This window comes from Ascaphus truei, chromosome 12, assembly GCF_040206685.1.
Source record: "Ascaphus truei isolate aAscTru1 chromosome 12, aAscTru1.hap1, whole genome shotgun sequence".
In the NCBI taxonomy this organism is placed as follows: Eukaryota; Metazoa; Chordata; class Amphibia; order Anura; family Ascaphidae; genus Ascaphus; species Ascaphus truei.
In genome coordinates this window covers 19,874,214-19,894,936 of record NC_134494.1, presented here as the reverse complement: position 1 = coordinate 19,894,936, position 20,723 = coordinate 19,874,214, and the positions used below count along the sequence as shown (strand labels likewise).

The following is a 20,723-nucleotide window of genomic DNA, read 5'->3' as shown; positions in this document are numbered from 1 at the left end:
GCCTGTCAATACATCCTCATCACCAAAACATTTCAAAATTGGGATAAATCACGGACTTATCAAATCCGGAAGTTTATCAATTGTCAGAGCCTGGGAGTATTCTACCAAGGGGTCTGTACAGTATATGCGGAAAAATCTACGTGGACAAGACTAAAGGTAAATTCAAACAACGTATACTAGAACACATAGGTACCATCCACAACAAAACAGACACCCCTCTGGCGAGGCACATCAATCAATGCCACAATGGTGATCAAAATGCCATAAAATTCTTAGGCATTAACCAATTCTCAACTGGTCAGAGAAAAGGAGATTGGGATAAAGTACTTCTTCATAAGGTGGATATACACTTTAAAAACTTTGTCACCAAAAGGTCTAAATGAAGGTTTTGTTTTCACCCCTTCATCTAATGGCTATAACATCTGAACATATCATACTCACCAATGTCGACAGTTCTTAAGTACAGCAGGGCCCTGGGAATACGGCGGGTTCCGTTCCAGGGGTCTGACGTATAGTGAAAAACCCCGGAAAGTGGATCCGGCGATTTTCAGTGATTTTGCATGCACAGAACGGCGTTTTCGCCGTTCTGCGCATGCGCGGCCTATGGTCTGCACGCGCAAACTACAGTATGCGTGCGCAGACAACAGCCTGCGCATGCGCGTCGGGCGCAACCACCCGTTCTGCGCATGCGCGAGTCTGATTCAAAGATGCGACCCCCTTCTCGGTGCCGCCGGATAAGCGGATCGCCGAAAAGCGGGGCGCTGAGAAGCGGGGCCCTGCTGTACACATTCCCCATCAGTCATGATATTTTGGCTAATAAGCCCATGACTCCCAGGGTTTATCCTATTGCAGGGCTCAGCCCACATCATTATCCATCTCCTGGTTACTGGGTGGACTACATCCTTCACTATTACTCCTAATCTTTGATAGTTGTCAATCTGGTACCCACTATGTCCAGTGAGCTATTCACCGGAACTACAGTTAACACCTTGGCACTTACTAAAGGACTGTGAACACGATCGTGGATTATATGTTTTGTTTCACTTAGCATTCAATAACTGAGGGGCTCTGTATAAAGTCCCCTATTTACTGCTCTATCCCAATACTAGAGGGAGTCAACAACACTCATGTAACATTGTAGCATCTTTCTAACACAAATCATTTACATTGGCATTTCTGAATACATAGTCACCATAGTCACATTGATCACAATACCAAAAGCATGAGTGTAATACTGAGTGCTGGCATAAGTACCATAAGTACCACACCGCAATACACTGCAAATAAGCACAATAGGGGCTAAAACACACTTCTGTATTGCTGCTTGCGTGTGGTACACCTAGGGTTAACTGAGGCAATCAGACTTAATTGACGCTGCTATTTAAACTTAACTGCAGCTATTGGACACCTCCTACTACTTGTGGCCTTGACAAAGCGTTTTCTCGCGAAACGCACGTCGGCAAATGTGCATGCGCAGGACTGATCATTCTGACCGCACACACTAACTCCCACGGAGAGTAGCTGCGCTGCCCTGCTCTGCACTGTTCACAGCTCTGATTACCATGATCCAACGGTCTCACGAAGCTCCTCTATAGGGGGGGATATTTTGGAGACATCATTGTTACCTGTACCCTCTCTGGGCAGACTGTATACACCTGATTTTCACACCTGCGGGTCCCCGCTCAATGTACTTTGCACGAACTGGGAATACTCAACCTGATAATAGCTGATCTGAGCTGGGCATTGTCCCTACTTCCTACTAATATATATATGACAATTTATACTAATATAATCAGTACATCAGCTTTTCCTGGTTCATCTGGGTCACTAACAGTACCGCAGGACTCTTATTGAGGTGATCCAACTAGTTTTTGGGGGGTTCACTATACCTACCCCCTGTGGTGCCTTTACCTTACCATTTTGAAGTGAACTGATTCATCGTGGTTACTGGCTCCTTTTATTTGTAGAGCTTGACATTACTTGTTTAGCCGCATACACAGTGAATCATTCCGTTGCGGTCTCCTTTGTTTTTACATAGGAGTTCTAATCAGTGCCAATTAAGAGTTTATACTAATTAAGAGCTTTAAGTGTTTGTATCGATCTGTATCCTTAGATCGCTGCTTACAGACACTTGATCATCTGTTTTAAGGGCTGTTTCTAACCTGGATCCGCACTATTTGGTTACAGCCTCCGTTCATATATGGAGTGTTGTCTCTACAAGCTAATCAGTACTCAAGTTATCACTTGGTGTGAGCAGTGATCTTCTACTTAGATCTCTGCTCTCACGTTCTAGTATACTGCTAATTAACCCTATATATACAAAGGGGTTACCTTTTGGTGGTTCATATTACTTACAGAGCTCACCCCATTATTTTATCCATTTTCAATAAAGTATTTATTTTAAATTCATCATAAATCATCCAGTATGGCGATAGAGTGCTATTAATTGGGCTCTTTCTCTCTCCCAGTTTGTCCGTCCTAATTACCACAGGTGAGCGCCAGGAACACCTTTCCTCGCCTTCGTGGGAATACTTGGGAAAAGTGTGTTACATATATACAGTATATGATATCACTCCCCCGGACATCACCTCCTGCACATCACCCCGCTGCAAATCACAGTTCCTCTCTCCTCTCCCCACCTCCCGCACATCACCCTGCTGCCAATCACAGTTCCTCTCTCCTCTGCCCACCACCTGCACATCACATCTCCTCTCCCCCTCCCTGCACATCACATCTCCCCTCCCCTGCACATTACATTGTTCCCCTGCACATCTCCCCCCTGTACATTACATCCCTCCCCTGCACATCTCACCACCTGCACATTACATCCCTCCCCTGCACTTCTCCCCCCTGCACTTAACATCTCTCGCCTGCACCTCTCCCCCATCCCCAGCACATTACATCTCTCCCTTGCATATTTCCACCTAGCACATTATTTATTATTTTATTTATTTATAAAATATTTTACCAGAAAGTAATACATTGAGAGTTACCTCTCGTTTTCAAGTATGTCCTGGGCACAGAGTTAAGACAAATAATACATGGTTACAAATACATATTACATACAGTAAATGAACAGGGTATACATTATATACAAGACATTGCATGCACAGTTAAAGAAAATATATATTATGGGTGTATGAAACAGTTACAGACCAGATTAAAATGTGAGACAGCCTTAGATTTGAAAGAACTTAAACTGGTGGTGGATGTGAGAGTCTCTGGTAGGTTGTTCCAGTTTTGGGGTGCACGGTAAGAGAAGGAGGAACGGCCGGATACTTTGTTGAGCCTTGGGACCATGACTAGTCTTTTGGAGTCTGTTCTCAGCTGATAAGTGCTGCATGTGGTAGGGGTGAGGAGCTTGTTCAGATAGCTGGGTAGCTTGCCCATAAAGAATTTAAAGGCAAGACAGGAAAGGTGAACTTTTCGCCTAGACTCGCTTGATGACCAATCTAGTTCTTTGAGCATTTCGCAGTGATGTGTGTTGTAGTTGCATTGGAGAACAAAACGACAAATTGAATTGTAGAGGGTGTCAAGTTTGCTAAGGTGGGTTTGAGGTGCCGAGCCATATACTATGTCTCCATAGTCAATAATTGGCATTAGCATCTGCTGTGTGATACGCTTTCTGACCAGGAGACTTAGGGAAGATTTGTTCCTGTAAAGTACCCCTAGTTTGGTCTTGGTTGTCAGGGTATCACTGTGCATCCCGAATGTTAAGTGGGAGTCAAACCATAAGCCCAGGTATTTAAAACTAGTGACAGGGGTTAGGGTGGTGTTTGCGTTGGTTCTAATCTGGAGCTCAGTCGCTGGAAGCTTTAAAAATTTAGTCTTGGTCCCAAATACCATTGTTACAGTCTTGTCAGTGTTTAAAAACAGTTTGTTTTGGGAAATCCAGTTGTCGAGTTTCAAAAAGTCAGACTGAAGTATGTGTTGAAGGTCAGAGAGGCTATGGCTGTGTGCATATAGGATTGTGTCATCTGCATACATGTGTATTGAGGCTTCCTTAGAAGCTGTGGGAAGATCATTAATGAACACTGAGAAGAGTAGGGGCCCCAGAACAGAGCCTTGCGGGACACCACTGGTGATATCCAGGGGGTTGGAGTTAGAGCCTGAGATGGATACATGTTGGGATCTACCTGATAGGTAGGACTGAAACCAGTTTAACGCATGCTTCCTTATTCCAGAGCTCTGGAGTTTGTTAAGCAGGATAGCATGATCAACTGTATCAAAAGCCTTTGCAAAATCTAGGAATACTGCACCAGTGAGTTGTCCCTGTTCCATTCCACACTGGATTTCATTGCAAACTTTTAGCAGAGTAGTTACGGTGGAGTGTTTGGGACGAAAGCCAGATTGGAATTGGCTAGGGAAATTTGTCTTGGTATAGTAATCGCTTAATTGGGAGTGGACACATTTTTCCATGACTTTGAATAGAATTGGGAGAAGTGAGATTGGCCTGTAGCTTTGAGACAGTGTTTTTGTCCCCACTTTTGAAGATTGGGACAACTCTAGCAGTTTTTCAGGTCTTAGGGATATGGCCTGCAGACAGGATAGAGTTGACTATGGAAGCAATTGGTTTGGCAATGGCTGGGGCACCAAGTCGTAGGAACCTAGATGGTAGTAAGTTGGGTCTGCATTGGCTGCTTAGTTTTAGTTTGAGGAGCGCATGTATAATCTCCTCTTCAGATACTGGGCCAAATTGAAAATTGTGGGCAGTGTTGGGAGGGGGTGGGGCTATGTGGGTACTCCCAGGATGAGATTCAGGTTTGTGGTTTGGGCTGCGTTTTGCTAATAAGTTAGTGGCACACCCCACAAAGTAATCATTAAATGCATTTGCAATGTCAGTGGGGTTTGTCAGAGTAATATCCCCCTTAGTGATAATACTTGGTTGTTGATGGTTAGAAGGCTGGAATATATTGTTGATAACCTTCCAGAAGTTAGCTGGGTTTGATGTATTTTGGTGGAGATTGTCAGAGTAATAGTGTGCTTTTGCGTGCCTTGTTTGCCTTGTGCACATGTTCCGCAGGCATCTGTAGTGATTGAGATCCTTGGTAGTGCCAGTTACTTTGTAGCTTTTCCACAAGGTATCCCTGAGCTGGTAGAGTGCAATAAGGTCAGTTGTAACCCATGGAAGGTGGGCCCCCATACCCTTATTTTCATAGGGGAGCACGGGTATCGCAGATTTTTAAGAACTCGGATTGGAAATAGTCGAGCGCAGAATCAGGGTCGGGAATTAAATCGATTCTGTGCCATGGGCAGTTGGTAAGGTCATCCAGAAACTGTTGTGGGTTAAAGTTTTTAAATGTTCTAGTGAGGAGAACTTTAGGGCTGAATGGGGCGGTTTAATTTTCCTTACACAGTACACTATTGCATGGTCACTGAAAATATCAGGAAGGATGCCAGAGGATTGGATTCTGCTGGGGTTTGAGGAAAGAATCCAGTCTAGCAAGGAATGGTTATGCGATTTCAGGTTTGTCCGTGTGGGTTGGGAAACGAGTTGCGTTAGGTTAAGTGACTTGAGTTGTATCTGGATTTTGTGGTTTTTAGGGTCAAGCCAATTGAAGTTGAAATCCCCAAGAACTAGCAGCTCACTCTTCTCATTCAGAGAGGAAATGGAGCCAAGAAACTGGGTGATATCAGTCAGGGATTGTAGAGGGGCTTTAGGGGGGCGGTAGATGCCAGCGAGCAAGATGGGCTTAGAAAAGGGGAGGCAGATTTTGCCAACTAGAATTTGGGGGCAATTTAACAGTGTAAATTGTAAGGTGTCTGCAATATAAAATAACACCCCTCCTCCTCTCTTTGACCTATCTCTCCTACAAATGGAGTATCCCTGAATGGCGATATTTGCATCAGGGATTTTAGGGGTTAGCCATGTTTCTGTAAGAATGATGGCTTTGGGTTTATGCATAAGGCTCCATGCCCTTAGTTCGTCCAGTTTGGGCAGTAGGCTCCGGATATTTATATGGGCGACAGATAGCCCTTTTTGGAATTTAAAGGTGGAATTCTCAGGGGCATGGGACAGAGTTGAAATGGTAGGACCTGGGTTAGGTTCAATATCACGTGCTAAAGAGAGTAATAGTATGAGTAGAAATCTCTCTCCTGCACCTCTCCCCCCAACCCAGCACATTACATATATCCCCCCACCCAGCACATTACATCTCTCCCTTGCATATCTCCCCCTCAGCACATTACATCTCTCCCATGCACCTCTTACCCCCCATGCATATCACATCTCCTCTCCCCACCCCCTGCACATCACATCTCCTCTCCCCACCCCCTGCACATCACATCTCCTCTCCCCCTCCCTGCACATTACATCTCTCCCCTGCACCTCTCCCCCCTCCCCAGCACATTTTATCTCTCCCCTGACCTCTCCCCCTCCCCAGCACATTACATCTCTCCCCTGCATATCTCTCCCCCTAGCACATTACATCTCTCCCTTGCATATCTCTCCCCCAAGCACATTACATCTCTCCCCTGCATATCTCTCCCCCAAGCACATTACATCTCTCCCCTGCATAGCTCTCCCCCCAGCACATTACATCTCTCCCCTGCATATCCCCCCCCCCAGCACATGACATCTCTCCCCAGCACATTACATCTCTCCCTTGCATATCTCCCCCTCAGCACATTACATCTCTCTCATGCACCTCTCACCCCCCTGCATATCACATATCCTCTCCCCACACCCTGCACATCACATCTCCTCCCCCACCCCCTGCACATCACATCTCCTCGCCCCTTCCCTGCACATCACACCTCCTCTCTCCTTCCCTGACATCACATCTTCCACCCTGCACATCACATCTTCTCTCCCCCTGCCCAGCACATCACATCTTCCCCCCTGCACATTACATCTCTCCCCTGCATATCCCCCCCCACCACCACATTACATCTCTCCCCAGCACATTACATTTCTCCCCTGCATATCTCCCCCCCCCCCACCACATTACATCTCTCCCCTGCACCTCATCCCCCTCCCCAGCACATCACATCTTCCCCCCTGCACATTACATCTCTCCCCTGCATATCTCCCCCCTCCCCTGCACATTACATCTCTCCCCTGCATATCTCCCCCCCCCCAACACCACATTACACCTCTCCCCTGCATATCTCTCTCCAGCACATTACATCTCTCCCCAGCACATTACATCTCTCCCCTGCATATCTCCCCCCCACCACCACATTACATCTCTCCCCTGCACCTCATCCCCCTCCCCAGCACATCACATCTTCCCCCCTGCACATTACATCTCTCCCCTGCATATCTCCCCCCTCCCCTGCACATTACATCTCTCCCCTGCATATCTCCCCCCCCCAACACCACATTACACCTCTCCCCTGCATATCTCTCTCCAGCACATTACATCTCTCCCCAGCACATTACATCTCTCCCCAGCACATTATATCTCTCCCCTGCATATCTCTCCCCCATCACCACATTACATCTCTCCCCAGCACATTACATCTCTCCCCAGCACATTACATCTCTCCCCTGCATATCCCCCCCCCCCCACCACCACATTACATCTCTCCCCAGCACATTACATTTCTCCCCTGCATATCTCCCCCCCCACCACATTACATCAATCCCCTGCATATCTCCCCCCACCACCACATTACATCTCTACCCAGCATATTACATCTCTCCCCTGCATATCTCCACCCCACCACATTACATCTCTCCCCTGCACATTACATCTCTCCCATGCATATCTCTCCACTGCACCACTCCCCCATCCCAAACATATTACATATATCCCCACTCTCAGCACATTACATCTCTCCCCTGCATACCACATCATCCCCTCCACACATGCTCGGCTCCTCCCACTTCCACTGTTGGCGTCCCTGATTGGGCGAGCTATACTGACATCACCACTGGGGGCGAGACTGTTGGCGACCAAACAGTGGTTCAGTGGTTTCTGCTGTGTAAAGGGGAGCAACTTCGTGTTGGTTCCCAATATAAGCCAGTGATGAGACGTAGGCTATAATATATATATCAAATGGAAATATTACTGTATGATCATTTGCATGTCATAGACAGGTCTGCAACCCTGCCTTTCACCATTATCGTCCAGCATACAGTGCTTCCACTGCAGCAAGGAATTGTGGGAAATCACATGCAAATGAGCACACAGTGCCACCTTTTGATTCAAAACCATATAGCAGGGTCCCCTATAAGCTTATGCTTGCTGCATTTGACAGCTTTGAGCAAAGCCTGGGTTAAGATGCATAGCCAGTAAACCCACCCACAGACAGCCGTTTCAACCTTAATGGGTCTCATCAGTGTGGTGTTGGTTATACTGGCTTTGCAAAACGAAACATCGGATAGGTTTCACCACACTTAGTTAAGTTATGGTGGGTAAAAAAAGTGACAAAAACCCTCCCCAGTAAAGCATATATATTCTGGAAGCCAGTTGTCATGTGTAAGATGATTTAGCCCAAATAGTGTCAACTCGGCCCTCTTTTCCAAGCACAACAAGTTCTGTTTCTTTTCTTTACTTTATTTGGGGAAAGTAGCATAAAATACAGTCACTTGTGAAGAGATGTAGATGTATGAATAGTGTCTCTCTGTGGGTGCCTTGGTAGTTAAGAGCAGGTGAGAAGATAATCCTACCATGCAGGAGTATACAGCAGTGCTCACTCATCCAGAGGTAATGGTGGAAAGGGAAGTGAGGGGCAAGGGTCACACTAAAGGTTCAGTGAGACTGCACTAACTGTCAGCAAAAGACAGGGGGGAAAATGGGAAAGCCCAAAACTAGGAGGACTTGAGAAGTTGCCAGAGCAACCAGGGGTATGACAGACTGGAAGGAAAAAGAGATACATAATGTATCCATTCCATCTGCACTGAGAGAGAACTGCAAGGAAAGTGACATCCTAGTGCAGGGGGAACTGCCAAGGGAGAGGGGGGCTGAAACAGAAAAGGCAGACAGGGGTATTTCTGTTCCATGACAATATAGCAAATGGAAATATTACTAAATGCTAATTTGCATGTCTTAGACAGGTTTGCAACCCTGCCTTTCACCATTATCACCCAACATACAGGGCTTCCAATGCAGCAAGGGGTGCTCAAATGCTGTGAAATGCAGCAAGCATAAGCTTATAGGGGACTATGTTATATGGTTTTGAAGCAAAAGGTGGCACTGTGTGCTCATCTATATATCTATATGTATACCAACACGAAGCTGCTCCCCTTTACACAGCAGAAACCACGGAACCACTGCTTGGATTCAGACGAAACAAAAACTTTAAAGAATTATTGATAAAAGGCGACCCGGTGGATAAATACCTTCATCTTTTTCGTCAATGTCGTCTCAGTCCCCTCAAGCAGTGGTGGATTTCCCATTAGGCCTGATAGAAAGGCACTTACTGTACATGTGGCGGCCGCCCTCCGTCTCCTCCCAAATTGCAGCATCAAATGACGCTGTGGATGTCACCAACGTGACGTTGCACGGCTTCTCGTTGCCATGGCAATGGGACGTCGCACCGTCAAATGACGTCATTATGTTGCATTATCTACGTAAAGCTAGCAGCGCTATACAAGAACAAAACTAGTATTATTATTTATTATTACCATGGCAATGCGACGCTGTGCGACGCCATGTTGGTAACGCTGAGATTCGGAAGGAGGAGGGTAGCAGCAAGGAGGCGCCCGCCACATGTAAGTGCCAAGGGGCAGCGGATCTCCAAATCCACCACTGCCCTCAAGAAAGGTTGTTTCAGATGCAAGGGATTCACAACTTGTAGCAACGGTCTCATAGAGAGAACTCAATTCAAGCATCCTCATTTTAATTAGGGGCAGGGATATATTTTAATAGTGTTTTTGATACATTAGCACCATGTGGATTAGTTCCTAAGGGGTCCCAGATCTAACACCCCAGAATTAAAAGATGGACATGGCAGAATCATTTATACCATGTTTGGGACATTTTTGAAACATTTCATTTTTTCTTAAAAATGTCAGGTCTAAAGTCATTTTTTTCTCCAAATGCCCAGTTTGAAATTATCTCCTGCTTTGAAATTCAGGATTCCAAATAGATTTCTAAGACCACGGAATGAAGAGGCGGACGTGGCAGAATCATTTAAACCATGTTTGGGACATTTTTTACTCGTTTTCTTTTTTTCTCCGAAAATGCCAGTTCCCAGATCAAAAAAACATTTCAAATGAGAGTTGGAAATAATCTTCTAATTTGAAATACCAGGAATCCAAATAGATTTCTAACATCACAGAATTCAAATATGGACATGGCAGAATAATTTAAACCAGGGGTGCACAATCTTTTTTCTTTGAGCCCCCCTGCCTGCTCTCCCCCTGCTAGGGCCTCCACGCCCCCCCCCACCCCTCCCCCACACCCCCCACATCCCCCACACACATACATCTCCAGGATCTGAGGCATAATTTGACATCACAACGTCATGTGATATCGCGTTGCCATTTGACCCCATGGCGTCATTTGAAACCATGTTGTCATGGCGACGTGTTGCCAAAAGCTGCCGGAGAGCAGATAAGAGAGAGTTACATAGGCCTTGTGTGGCTCAAGGTAGCGTTGTCTCCCTCCATACCCTGAAATATGGATTTTGCTGGAGAGGAGAGAGACCTCAGATACCTGAGAAATACTGTATGGTGTAATAGTCATTTGCATATCGTATTAGCATACAGCTCAACCCCGTTATAACGCAATCCGTTACAACACGAATCCACTTATAACGCGATGTAAGGGTGGCTCCCAATTTTTGTACTTAGGAATACTTTACAACGTGACTATTGGTATCTTAAATACTTTATTGTACAACGCATACAATTGTACATTATTTCTAAAGCGGTCCGCTTATAACGCGATGTGATTCTTTGGATCCCAAGCACAGCGTTATAAGGGGGTTGAGCTGCATTTCCCAGGTATCCCCCTCTCATTATTTGTCCTGAGCTTTGTGCATCTGGCTCTTAGACACCTATACCATGCCTGGACGCCACAAAATTAGCCACATGCGTAGTTGTGTGCATGGGGTCTCATTTCTGCAGAAATAGAAACACTGCAAGTTGTCAATCGCTGATCTTCTCTCTGAGATTGAGACCCACAATGCTTATATAAATAAATATGTAGCTTTAATTAAACAGGTTCATTGTCAATAGCGAAACAACAACAATGAAAATGCGCCCAATCTAGTAATCAAGAAGAGCATCAATGTATGCAGATTGTACAATAATACAGTGACAGCCCAAACTAGTCTTGGTTTCGAACCTTTGCTTTTAGTCTGCTCTGGGAAACCTTTTGTGCATCAGTGCCCTGGAATTGAGATGCTAGTGAAACTGAACCATATATTTCACCTTAAGACTCTTCAGTTTCAAGCTGGCACAGAAGCTTGCGACCAGATAAAAACAAGACATTGTGTACAATAAATGAAAGCCTAAGCATAATGTAGATGAGAAAACCTGAGTGGGACATGCACCTTATAGGATGAAGTATGGATCTCTGTCATTAGGACAATGTGTAATTAAAGCAGCCATCAACCCTTTCACCAGAAGGTATTGTCGTGGAAACATTGAGTCCATGCTTGTCACTTTTCGGGTAAGCGATGTGGTTGAGAACTTTTATTGCAAACAGCTGTATGCAAGAGTTCATTTAATACATATCAAACATTGCTGTCTGACTACCAGAAAAGACACTACTGAGATAGTCCCAAGCAATCTAACTTATACCCCAAAAAGGGGACGGCCATGCATAATTTCACATGTCAGTATATTTATTACTGTCATTTGGCGTCTCATTTCCTATCTTATATGATGTCATTATTGGGTATACATTTGCCATATATTTTGGCAGGCTCAACATAAAATAAAAAAAACTTATGGTGCCTGGCAACCTCATCTTCCCCCTTCAAGGCTAACAGCTGTATATCACTTGACTAACTCTACAAAGAGACAATTAACAGATAAGAACTCGAGGGGCCTACCTCTAGAAAATAAGCACAGAGTCAGCTATTATAAGGTGACATAAAGTTCAGGAAAAAAACGTCTTTCATGTCTATTCTACTGCTTCACTGCTACCCATAATACACTGCAACACAAGGCATGAATTTTCATATAGTAACACATATATTAATAATATAAAAATAGTATACTTCTACAGTATTTTTTTTTTGACAGGGCAGCCAGGAATCAACTGGTAAGAACAACACCAGATGGAACCCAGAAAAACAAATACAAACCAGCGCCCACAACAAATGATAATGTCCAACGAGTCCAAATGGGGTGAAAGTCCAGTAGGTCCAAATCAATATGGAAACTCCATTCAATTGGTCTGTGACATGTGGACAGATACAAAAGAAAAAATCATAGTGTATACTGCATACATACACAAACTACATATAAACAAAAAGGACAAACAACATGAAACAACATAAAACACAGAAGCTGAAAATATAAACTAATTTATTAAAACAGATGAGCCTGTTGCAGCGGATCATCAAGGGGTTAGAACCCAAAACCCTACTTACAACAGGGCCGGATACAATGGGCGTAGAAGAAAAAATAGGGGCAGATGACTAAAGCAGAGCGAGTCCTCCGTGAACACTCGGGTAGGTAGAATATTGCTTCAAACTCCCTCCGATTCCAAGGGATTCCAAAAGATGATACGGAGAAGCGGAGATATAAGGATGAATGCAATGAGACCTCTCTTGCGATGACATCACTTCCTGTGGGGATGGTCCAAAACACAACACAGAACCAGCTTCCTCCAAAGGTGCCGTGACCTCTGACCCTACGCGTTTCGTAATAATGTCACTTCCTCAGGGGATCATTCACTTGATCCTATTAAATTCTGTATATTAACTTGTGATTTGGGAAGTATCAATGGGAAGGAGAATATGTGACAATGAAGAGGAGTTATGTGGAGTGGTTACATGGAGCTATATTAGGAGTTAAGGAGGAGTTACTATATAGTGAGTTGCATGGAGCAATGAGCTAAGTTACAGGGAGAATGTACCGCACATTAAGGAATATGAGGCGTTGTAGGGAACAGTAATGATGCATTAAGCATATTATTGCACATATATGGAGAAATACATATTGTAATGGGCTTTATTAAAATGTGTGTCTCTGTTCTTTCTTCCCTTTCTTTTGCATCAGAAATTTCCACCAGGTCAGATGTGACATAGATCTAGAGATGGGGGAATTTTTGGGGGCGAATTTGGATCTGCAGCAGTTCGTCCGGTTCCTTTGGTCCGTGGATTTCAGCAGTTCAATGTCAAAAGGGGCGATTCGCGTTTTGTGGATTTTTTATTATTATTACCAATACACTCCTCGGATTCTGCAACCCGTGGACGGATATGTAGAATCCTATCAGCGGATTCAGCAATTCATTGGCCAATTCTTAAGAATCCACCAACGGATCGCTGAATCCATGGATTGGATTCTACAAATCTGTGCACGGGTTGTATCCAATGGCGGATTTTGATGAATCCGCGTGAATTGAAACCGCCCAAATCCATGTGCGGATTTTATACCACGAAACGGATTTTGGGGGTAACCAGCAAGAATCCGTGAAATTGGATTTGGGTGGTTTCACCCACCTGGATTTGGGCGGTTTCTCGCTATGCACCATCCCGACTCTTGCATTCTGCTCAAGGATTTCTTCTCTCTACCCCCTTTGTATCTAAAGCCCTCTCCCGCCTTAAACCCTTCTCACTGACTGCCCCACACCTTTGGAATGCCCTTCCCCTCAATACCCGACTAGCACCCACTCTATCCACCTTTAAGACCCACCTTAAGACACACTTGCTTAAAGAAGCATATGAGTAGCACCGTGGCTAATACTATACAAGATACATAAAGCTTGGCCCCCTACAGACGCATTTACCCGAATGCCCTCCTACTGTCTTTGTACATTCTCCCCACCAATTAGATTGTGAGCTCTTCGGAGCAGATACTCCTCTTCTACAATGTTACTTTTATGTCTGAAGCACTTATTCCCATGATCTGTTATTTGTACTATTTGTTATTTATATGATTGTCACGTGTATTATTTTATTTTTTATTTACTTATAAAATATTTTACCAGGAAGTAATACATTGAGAGTTACCTCTCGTTTTCAAGTATGTCCTGGGCACAGAGTAAAACAAATAATACATGGTTACAAGTACAGTTACATAAATGAACAAGGTATACATTATATACAAGACATTGCGTGCACAGTTAAAGAAAATATATATTATGAGCGTATGAAACAGTTACAGCTGTACAGGCATACCCCGCATTAACTTACGCAATGGGACCGGAGCATGTATGTAAAGCGAAAATGTACTTAAACTGAAGCAGTACCTTTTTTCCACTTATCGATGCATGTACTGTACTGCAATCGTCATATACATGCAGAACTGATGTAAATAACGCATTTGTAACAGGCTCTATAGTCTCCTCGCTTGCGCACAGCTTGGGTACAGGTAGGGAGCCAGTATTGCTGTTCAGGACATGCTGACAGGCGCATGCGTGAGTTGCTGTTTGCCTATTGGGCGACATGTACTTACTCGCGAGTGTACTTAAAGTGAGTGTCCTTAAAGCGGGGTATGCCTGTATACAGTGTATTACGGCTGTGAAGCGCTATGTACATTAATGGCACTATATAAATAAAGACATACATACATAGCTCTACATAGAGGTACTAGAGAAATGGAATAAAGTTGACACATTCATTCAAAAAAATAAATGCAATATGTCAAAGGAAACTTTTATATGACGTGAAACATACTGTAAAATGCACAGTTTGCATTTTTAAGTCTCTTGTAGATATATGGGGCAGGCTTCCAAATGCCAGCGAATAGCAGAGATTACTGCAGGTTAATATGTCAATACAAAGAATTGTTTGTTTTAACACCACTATACAGTATATGCTAAATATAACATTTTTGTTTGGATCATTTAGCACAGACTTGGAAACGGTTTTGAGCAGTTGAGAGACAAGTTATAGGGAGGGTTAGTCAAAGCAATATTACAATAAGATATATCTAAATTGGTGTTGGTAAGTGCCACAATTCTCCTGTCACATTAGATCAATTAAATCTGCAAGGCCTTGAGTGGTGTTAACCTGCCAGTTCCTGTGTGAAGAAATACATTGCACTTTTATACATTCATCTAAAGATTTATTTCAACATGTACCCTTTTCTGCCAGGTACTGGAGGAGGACAACCCCATTGACTAGAGATACGCAACATTTTAACTGAAGGTCCTGGACTAGGCAAAATGCCCCCAAATAAAATATGTAACTTTCTTTCAAAAAAGTAAAGTTCACCAAAACAATTTCATCATCAGGAGTCAAGGTTACAAGATCTGAAGCTCGGGTCACCCGGCCCTCTACATCAGGGGTGAGCAAACTTTTTATGCCGAGCCCCCCTTTTCATCCATGAAATTTCTCGGGCCCCCCCTGCCTGATGTAATCAAAATCACATGACGTCAGCGCACGTGAGCTGGTTCAGCCATTGAGGGCGAACCAGCTTTGTAACGCCCCCGCCACGCGTCTACAAAAAAAGTATTTATAGCACAAATTACATAACTTAAAAATAAATATTATAATATTTGTCTAATAGCGTTCCCATTTCTGCTGTATTATTAATCTCTCTCTTCCCGCCACATTAGAACACCTCAGGACCTCTCTAACCTCTTCCAGTCTCTCCCTGTATTTCTCACTCCCCCTTCAGTCCCTCTCTATTCCTCCCCTCAGTGTCTCCCCCTCCCCCCCCCACTCTCTTTCCCTCCCCCCAGTGTGTGTCTATTTCTCCCTCCCCCCATTGTCTCTCACTCTCTCCCCTCTTCCAGTCTCACACTCCTCTTCCAGTCTCTCCAACTCCCTGTATTTCTCACTCCCCCTCCAGTCCCTCTCTATCCCTCCCCTCAGTGTCTCCCCCCACTCTCTTTCCCTCCCCCTGTGTGTCTCTCTCTCTTTCTCCCTCCCCCTAGTGTCTCCATTCCTCCATTGTCTCTCAATCTCCTTCCAGCCATTGCCTCTCCCTCCCCACAGTGTCTCTCTTGCACTCTCCAACCAGCCATTGTGTGTCTCTCTCCCTCCTGCCAGTGTCTCCCTCCCTCCCACCAATGTCTCTCTCATCCCCATCCCCATGTAGCTCTTTCACCCCCCCTTCCCATGTCACACTCACTCTCACCCCCCTCCCCATCTCACACTCTCACCCCCCTCATGTCACTCACACCCTCCCCATGCCTCAGTCTCACACTCACTCCCCCATGTCCCAGTCTCACACTCACTCCCCCATGTCCCAGTCTCACTCTCCCACTCCCCCATGTCCCAGTCTCACTCTCCCACCCCCCCATGTCCCAGTCTCACTCCCCCCCATGTCCCAGTCTCACTCCCCCCATGTCCCAGTCTCACTCCCCCCCCATGTCCCAGTCTCACTCCCCCCCCCATGTCCCAGTCTCACTCCCCCCCCATGTCCCAGTCTCACTCCCCCCCATGTCCCAGTCTCACTCCCCCCATGTCCCAGTCTCACTCCCCCCCATGTCCCAGTCTCACTCCCCCATGTCCCAGTCTCACTCCCCCATGTCCCAGTCTCACTCACCCCATGTGCCAGTCTCACTCACCCATGTCCCAGTCCCACTCCCCCATGTGCCAGTCTCACTCCCCCCCATGTCCCAGTCTCACTCCCCCATGTCCCAGTCTCACTCCCCCATGTCCCAGTCTCACACTCACTCCCCCATGTCCCAGTCTCACTCTCCCACTCCCCCATGTCCCAGTCTCACTCTCCCACCCCCCCATGTCCCAGTCTCACTCCCCCCCCATGTCCCAGTCTCACTCCCCCCCCCATGTCCCAGTCTCACTCCCCCCCCCATGTCCCAGTCTCACTCCCCCCCATGTCCCAGTCTCACTCCCCCCCCATGTGCCAGTCTCACTCCCCCCCATGTCCCAGTCTCACTCCCCCCATGTCCCAGTCTCACTCCCCCCCATGTCCCAGTCTCACTCCCCCATGTCCCAGTCTCACTCCCCCATGTCCCAGTCTCACTCACCCCATGTGCCAGTCTCACTCACCCATGTCCCAGTCCCACTCCCCCATGTGCCAGTCTCACTCCCCCCCATGTCCCAGTCTCACTCCCCCCCATGTCCCAGTCTCACTCCCCCATGTCCCAGTCTCACTCCCCCATGTCCCAGTCTCACTCCCCCATGTCCCAGTCTCACTCCCCCATGTCCCAGTCTCACTCCCCCATGTGCCAGTCTCACTCCCCCATGTCCCAGTCTCACTCCCCCCCCATGTGCCAGTCTCACTCACCCTCTCTCCCCATGTCACACACGCTGATGCAGGAAGCAACGAGATGCTGCTGTGTACTGTAGCACAGCGCCACCTAAAGGCCAAAAGAAAAATTGCAGCTGCAGACGGCTTTTTTCCCTCTGCTCCTGGCAAAATCGCCGCTGCTTCCTGCGCCCCCCCTAAACAATCTTGCGCGCCCCCCAGTTTGCGCACCGCTGCTCTACATACTTGTCGGCAACATTTTAAAAAGTTATAAATGTTACAAAAATGTGAACAAAAGTCACAATTGAGAAAAAAAAAGTGTAAAAAGTTTGGGGAACGATGGACATCTCTGCATGGATCAATATAAATCACTGCTTTACACCACAGCTCAGATGTTGCAAGTGTAACAGTGTTTTCCCCACCCCCTGGGAGATTCTACCATTACTGGTCGTGTGGTGCATGATACCTGCTGGTAACAGGAGGTCTGATGGTAGTGGGGTCACAGAACTAGGCTTCTGGGTTTCTGATAAGACAGTACTCACCAGAGCAAGGATCGATTTCTTCTCATCCGCCCCGGCAGTTGCCGTAGCAGTAACATTAATACAGGAAGATATCACGAGATCCTGAAGCAAGTCCAGGCCCCTCACCGGAAGTGCGTCGACATCCCGTCCTTGGGAAAGCGTGTCACTGTCGTCCCCCTCGTAGAGGTCAAGACCGTCCAAGGCCTTCTCTCCGGAAGTCTCAGTTGGACCTTGCTGGGAGTAAAGAGGTGGTCTATCACTGCTCCGCTGACAGACTAGAACGTTGGTACCCTCAGATCGGAATGCTGGTACGCCAACTAGGTCGCCGTAAAGGGAACGCCCATCCGTCACTTTGGCCGTGCCCTCACGATTCTCGGCTCCTCTTTAGGAAGGAAGCGGGAACACCTTTGGCTGGATACACACCGCAGCTGTCCTACCACCGCTCTGGTGAGATGCCAGCGGGGACACTTCGATTGTTACTTGCGTTGGTTCCAGATCTCTGACCGTCTCTGGCACCTTGTCGGGAACTGGGTCTGGAACCATCTCTGAATCTGGTACAATCTGGTACAATCATCGGGGCATACGGATCCCCATTAGCAGTATTTAGAGCCCTTAGACTCTCTGATCGTCAGCAGCAAGGTAGACTCATCATCATCTGGCTCGGTATCAGAGCCGGTCAGATCCTTGAAATCAAAGTCCATATTCCCTGGTAGCACTCCATAATAAAGTGGCAACACCATTCTCTTTATTTTGCAACTGGACCACGCGGTCTGCGTGATTTTGGCGGGAACTCATTTCTTGTGGATCTGTACAGCACATGGTGTCGGTCAACCAAGAGTTGGTTGTACCCCAGGTTAGCAAAGCTCCATCTTGATACGCTGCACACGATTACAGTCCATTGCAAGCACTTTGTGGTTCCATGATTTGGCTACGGCTAGTAGTACTCTGGGCTTCTTCTAGCGGAGATTCAGGCACCTTGTACGTCAGGTACCCCTCTTAAGATACTCCCAATCAGTACTCATACGCTGCCCCACTCGACTGCCAGTATCGCGGACTCTCTCCAGAGGTCCCTGGAACTCAGTTAACCAGAGCACCCCCTTTAGGCATCCCGACTACCCGCCTCAGGGCGACATAGAACAGCAATAGCCCTTGTCTCCAAACCATTCACCTGATAGGGCAGTCTATGTCATAGTTCCATGGCGGGGAAAATGGGCCCTGATTATGGTATGCCGGGGTCCCCTGGACACTATACCTAGTCTCCCTCCTTCATTAGCACTTGTTCTGGAAGCGTACCTCGTTACTTACAGCTTTGTTTAGCTGAAAGCCTGTCCTGTTACAGATCTCAGCAGTGCCTCCAAATGTAACGGTGTTTCCCACACCCCCTGGGAGATTTTCTACCATTACTGATCGTGTGGTGCATGATACCTGCTGGAAACAGGAGGACTGAGTCATCCGCCGATGGTAGTGGCTTCTGACAGGACTAGGCTTCTGGGGTTCATACCCCACATATCTCTTTAGCAGTGCATCACCTTCATCTGCCGCAGGCTCCAGGAACTGAAGGTGATCTCCCACGGTAGAACGTATTACCTCTCCCCCCAGTAAGGTCACGCACCAGGCCAGAGGTATATACACACAGGAACGGCTTTATTACTCTTCTGTACAGTTACAGAAACAAGGCAGGTTCTGCCCGATGCAGTACTCTCAGCTATTCCCCGGATGATGGTCCCTGGACCGTCACTACAGCCCAAGGGCACCTGCAGCCGTCCTAGCTCTTCCCCACCTCTCTAGCAGAGGTATGGTCCACACTCACTCTCCCCCGCAGGGAAGAGGACTGGAGAAGGCCTTTCCACTGTGCGACCTGCCTTCCTCAGTGGGGAAGGAGAACCTACAAATTTAGGGCGGTCCTGCCTTTAAGTACTGCCAGGAGGAGGGGGAAAAACTCATATCAACTACTGGCAACCTGATTGTACCAGGGTTTACTGCCAGCCCAAGGGCAGAATAGTAGCCATCAAGTGACCTGGCTACACAAGGCCCTAAGATTTTTTTTTCCAGTCCAGGAAAACATGTACAGTATTTATCATTTAAAAAAGGCCCTGAGATTTTTTTCCAGTCCAGGAAAACATGTACAGTATTTATCATTTAAAAAAGGCCCTGAGATTTTTTCCAGTTCAGGAAAACATGTACAGTATTTATCATTTGTTCAAGTTGCTCTGTCATTGACTCCTCACAATCACCTTCAAAACATGTCAAAAAGGTAAATTTCACCCAACTACCAGAACACAAACATCCTGGATCCATGCTGTAACAGCCTTAGTATCTGTTAAGTTTGACGTCCATATCCATCCACAGAGCTTGTCCTCTATCGTTGACTGAGGGCTGGGGCTTCTTCTATAAAAGGCTCAGCTGGGACTCAGGAAATTATACCTCCTCTGAACACTCTGAGGTTTGGTACCTTGTGACTGAACTGCGGGCAAAATGGGGACTTTTAGGGGGATATGGATACCTATATTTGCCCTCATAACAGTTCTTACCTGTCTCCGGATACAAGGTAAGCACTCAATTTCTATAGTCATGAAGACAAAAAGGGTAAGAGAAAGGGTATGTTTCTCTAAGGTAGACACAATTTGATATACCACATTTTATTTTATTATACATTGTATTTCTCTGTATGGATTAGGAATTGTATGTAGACCCATCTCTATCAATTACCTTATTGGTTTCCCCTCAGAGGTGTAGTTATTGTTTATTGTATCCCAGTGAATGTTAATCCATTTCCAAGTCTAGCCATAGACAGTATTGTAATAGATTATATTACAATTGCCAGCAGGTTACCTGCCATCACTACGCGCTCTCTCCGAGGACTAGTATAATTCCGTAACCCACAAATCAATTAGCTGTTTGTCAAAGATGGTCCCTACACTATATGTGGCACTTTCTGTTTGATTATTATTTTTAGCAACATTTTTTCATTT

The 20,723-nt window shown here is 46.1% G+C and overlaps 1 protein-coding gene across 1 annotated transcript in view; it reads left to right on the top strand.

Moving 5' to 3' along the window:
- The first annotated feature begins 20,180 nt into the window (after positions 1-20,180).
- LOC142463852 (uncharacterized) overlaps positions 20,181-20,723 on the top strand; it is a 41,915-nt gene continuing 41,372 nt past the window's right edge. The window contains exon 1 of the mRNA XM_075566665.1: positions 20,181-20,299. Coding sequence (XP_075422780.1) covers positions 20,227-20,299 — 73 coding nt within the window. The 5' untranslated portion in view covers positions 20,181-20,226. The remainder of the gene's footprint in view (positions 20,300-20,723) is intronic.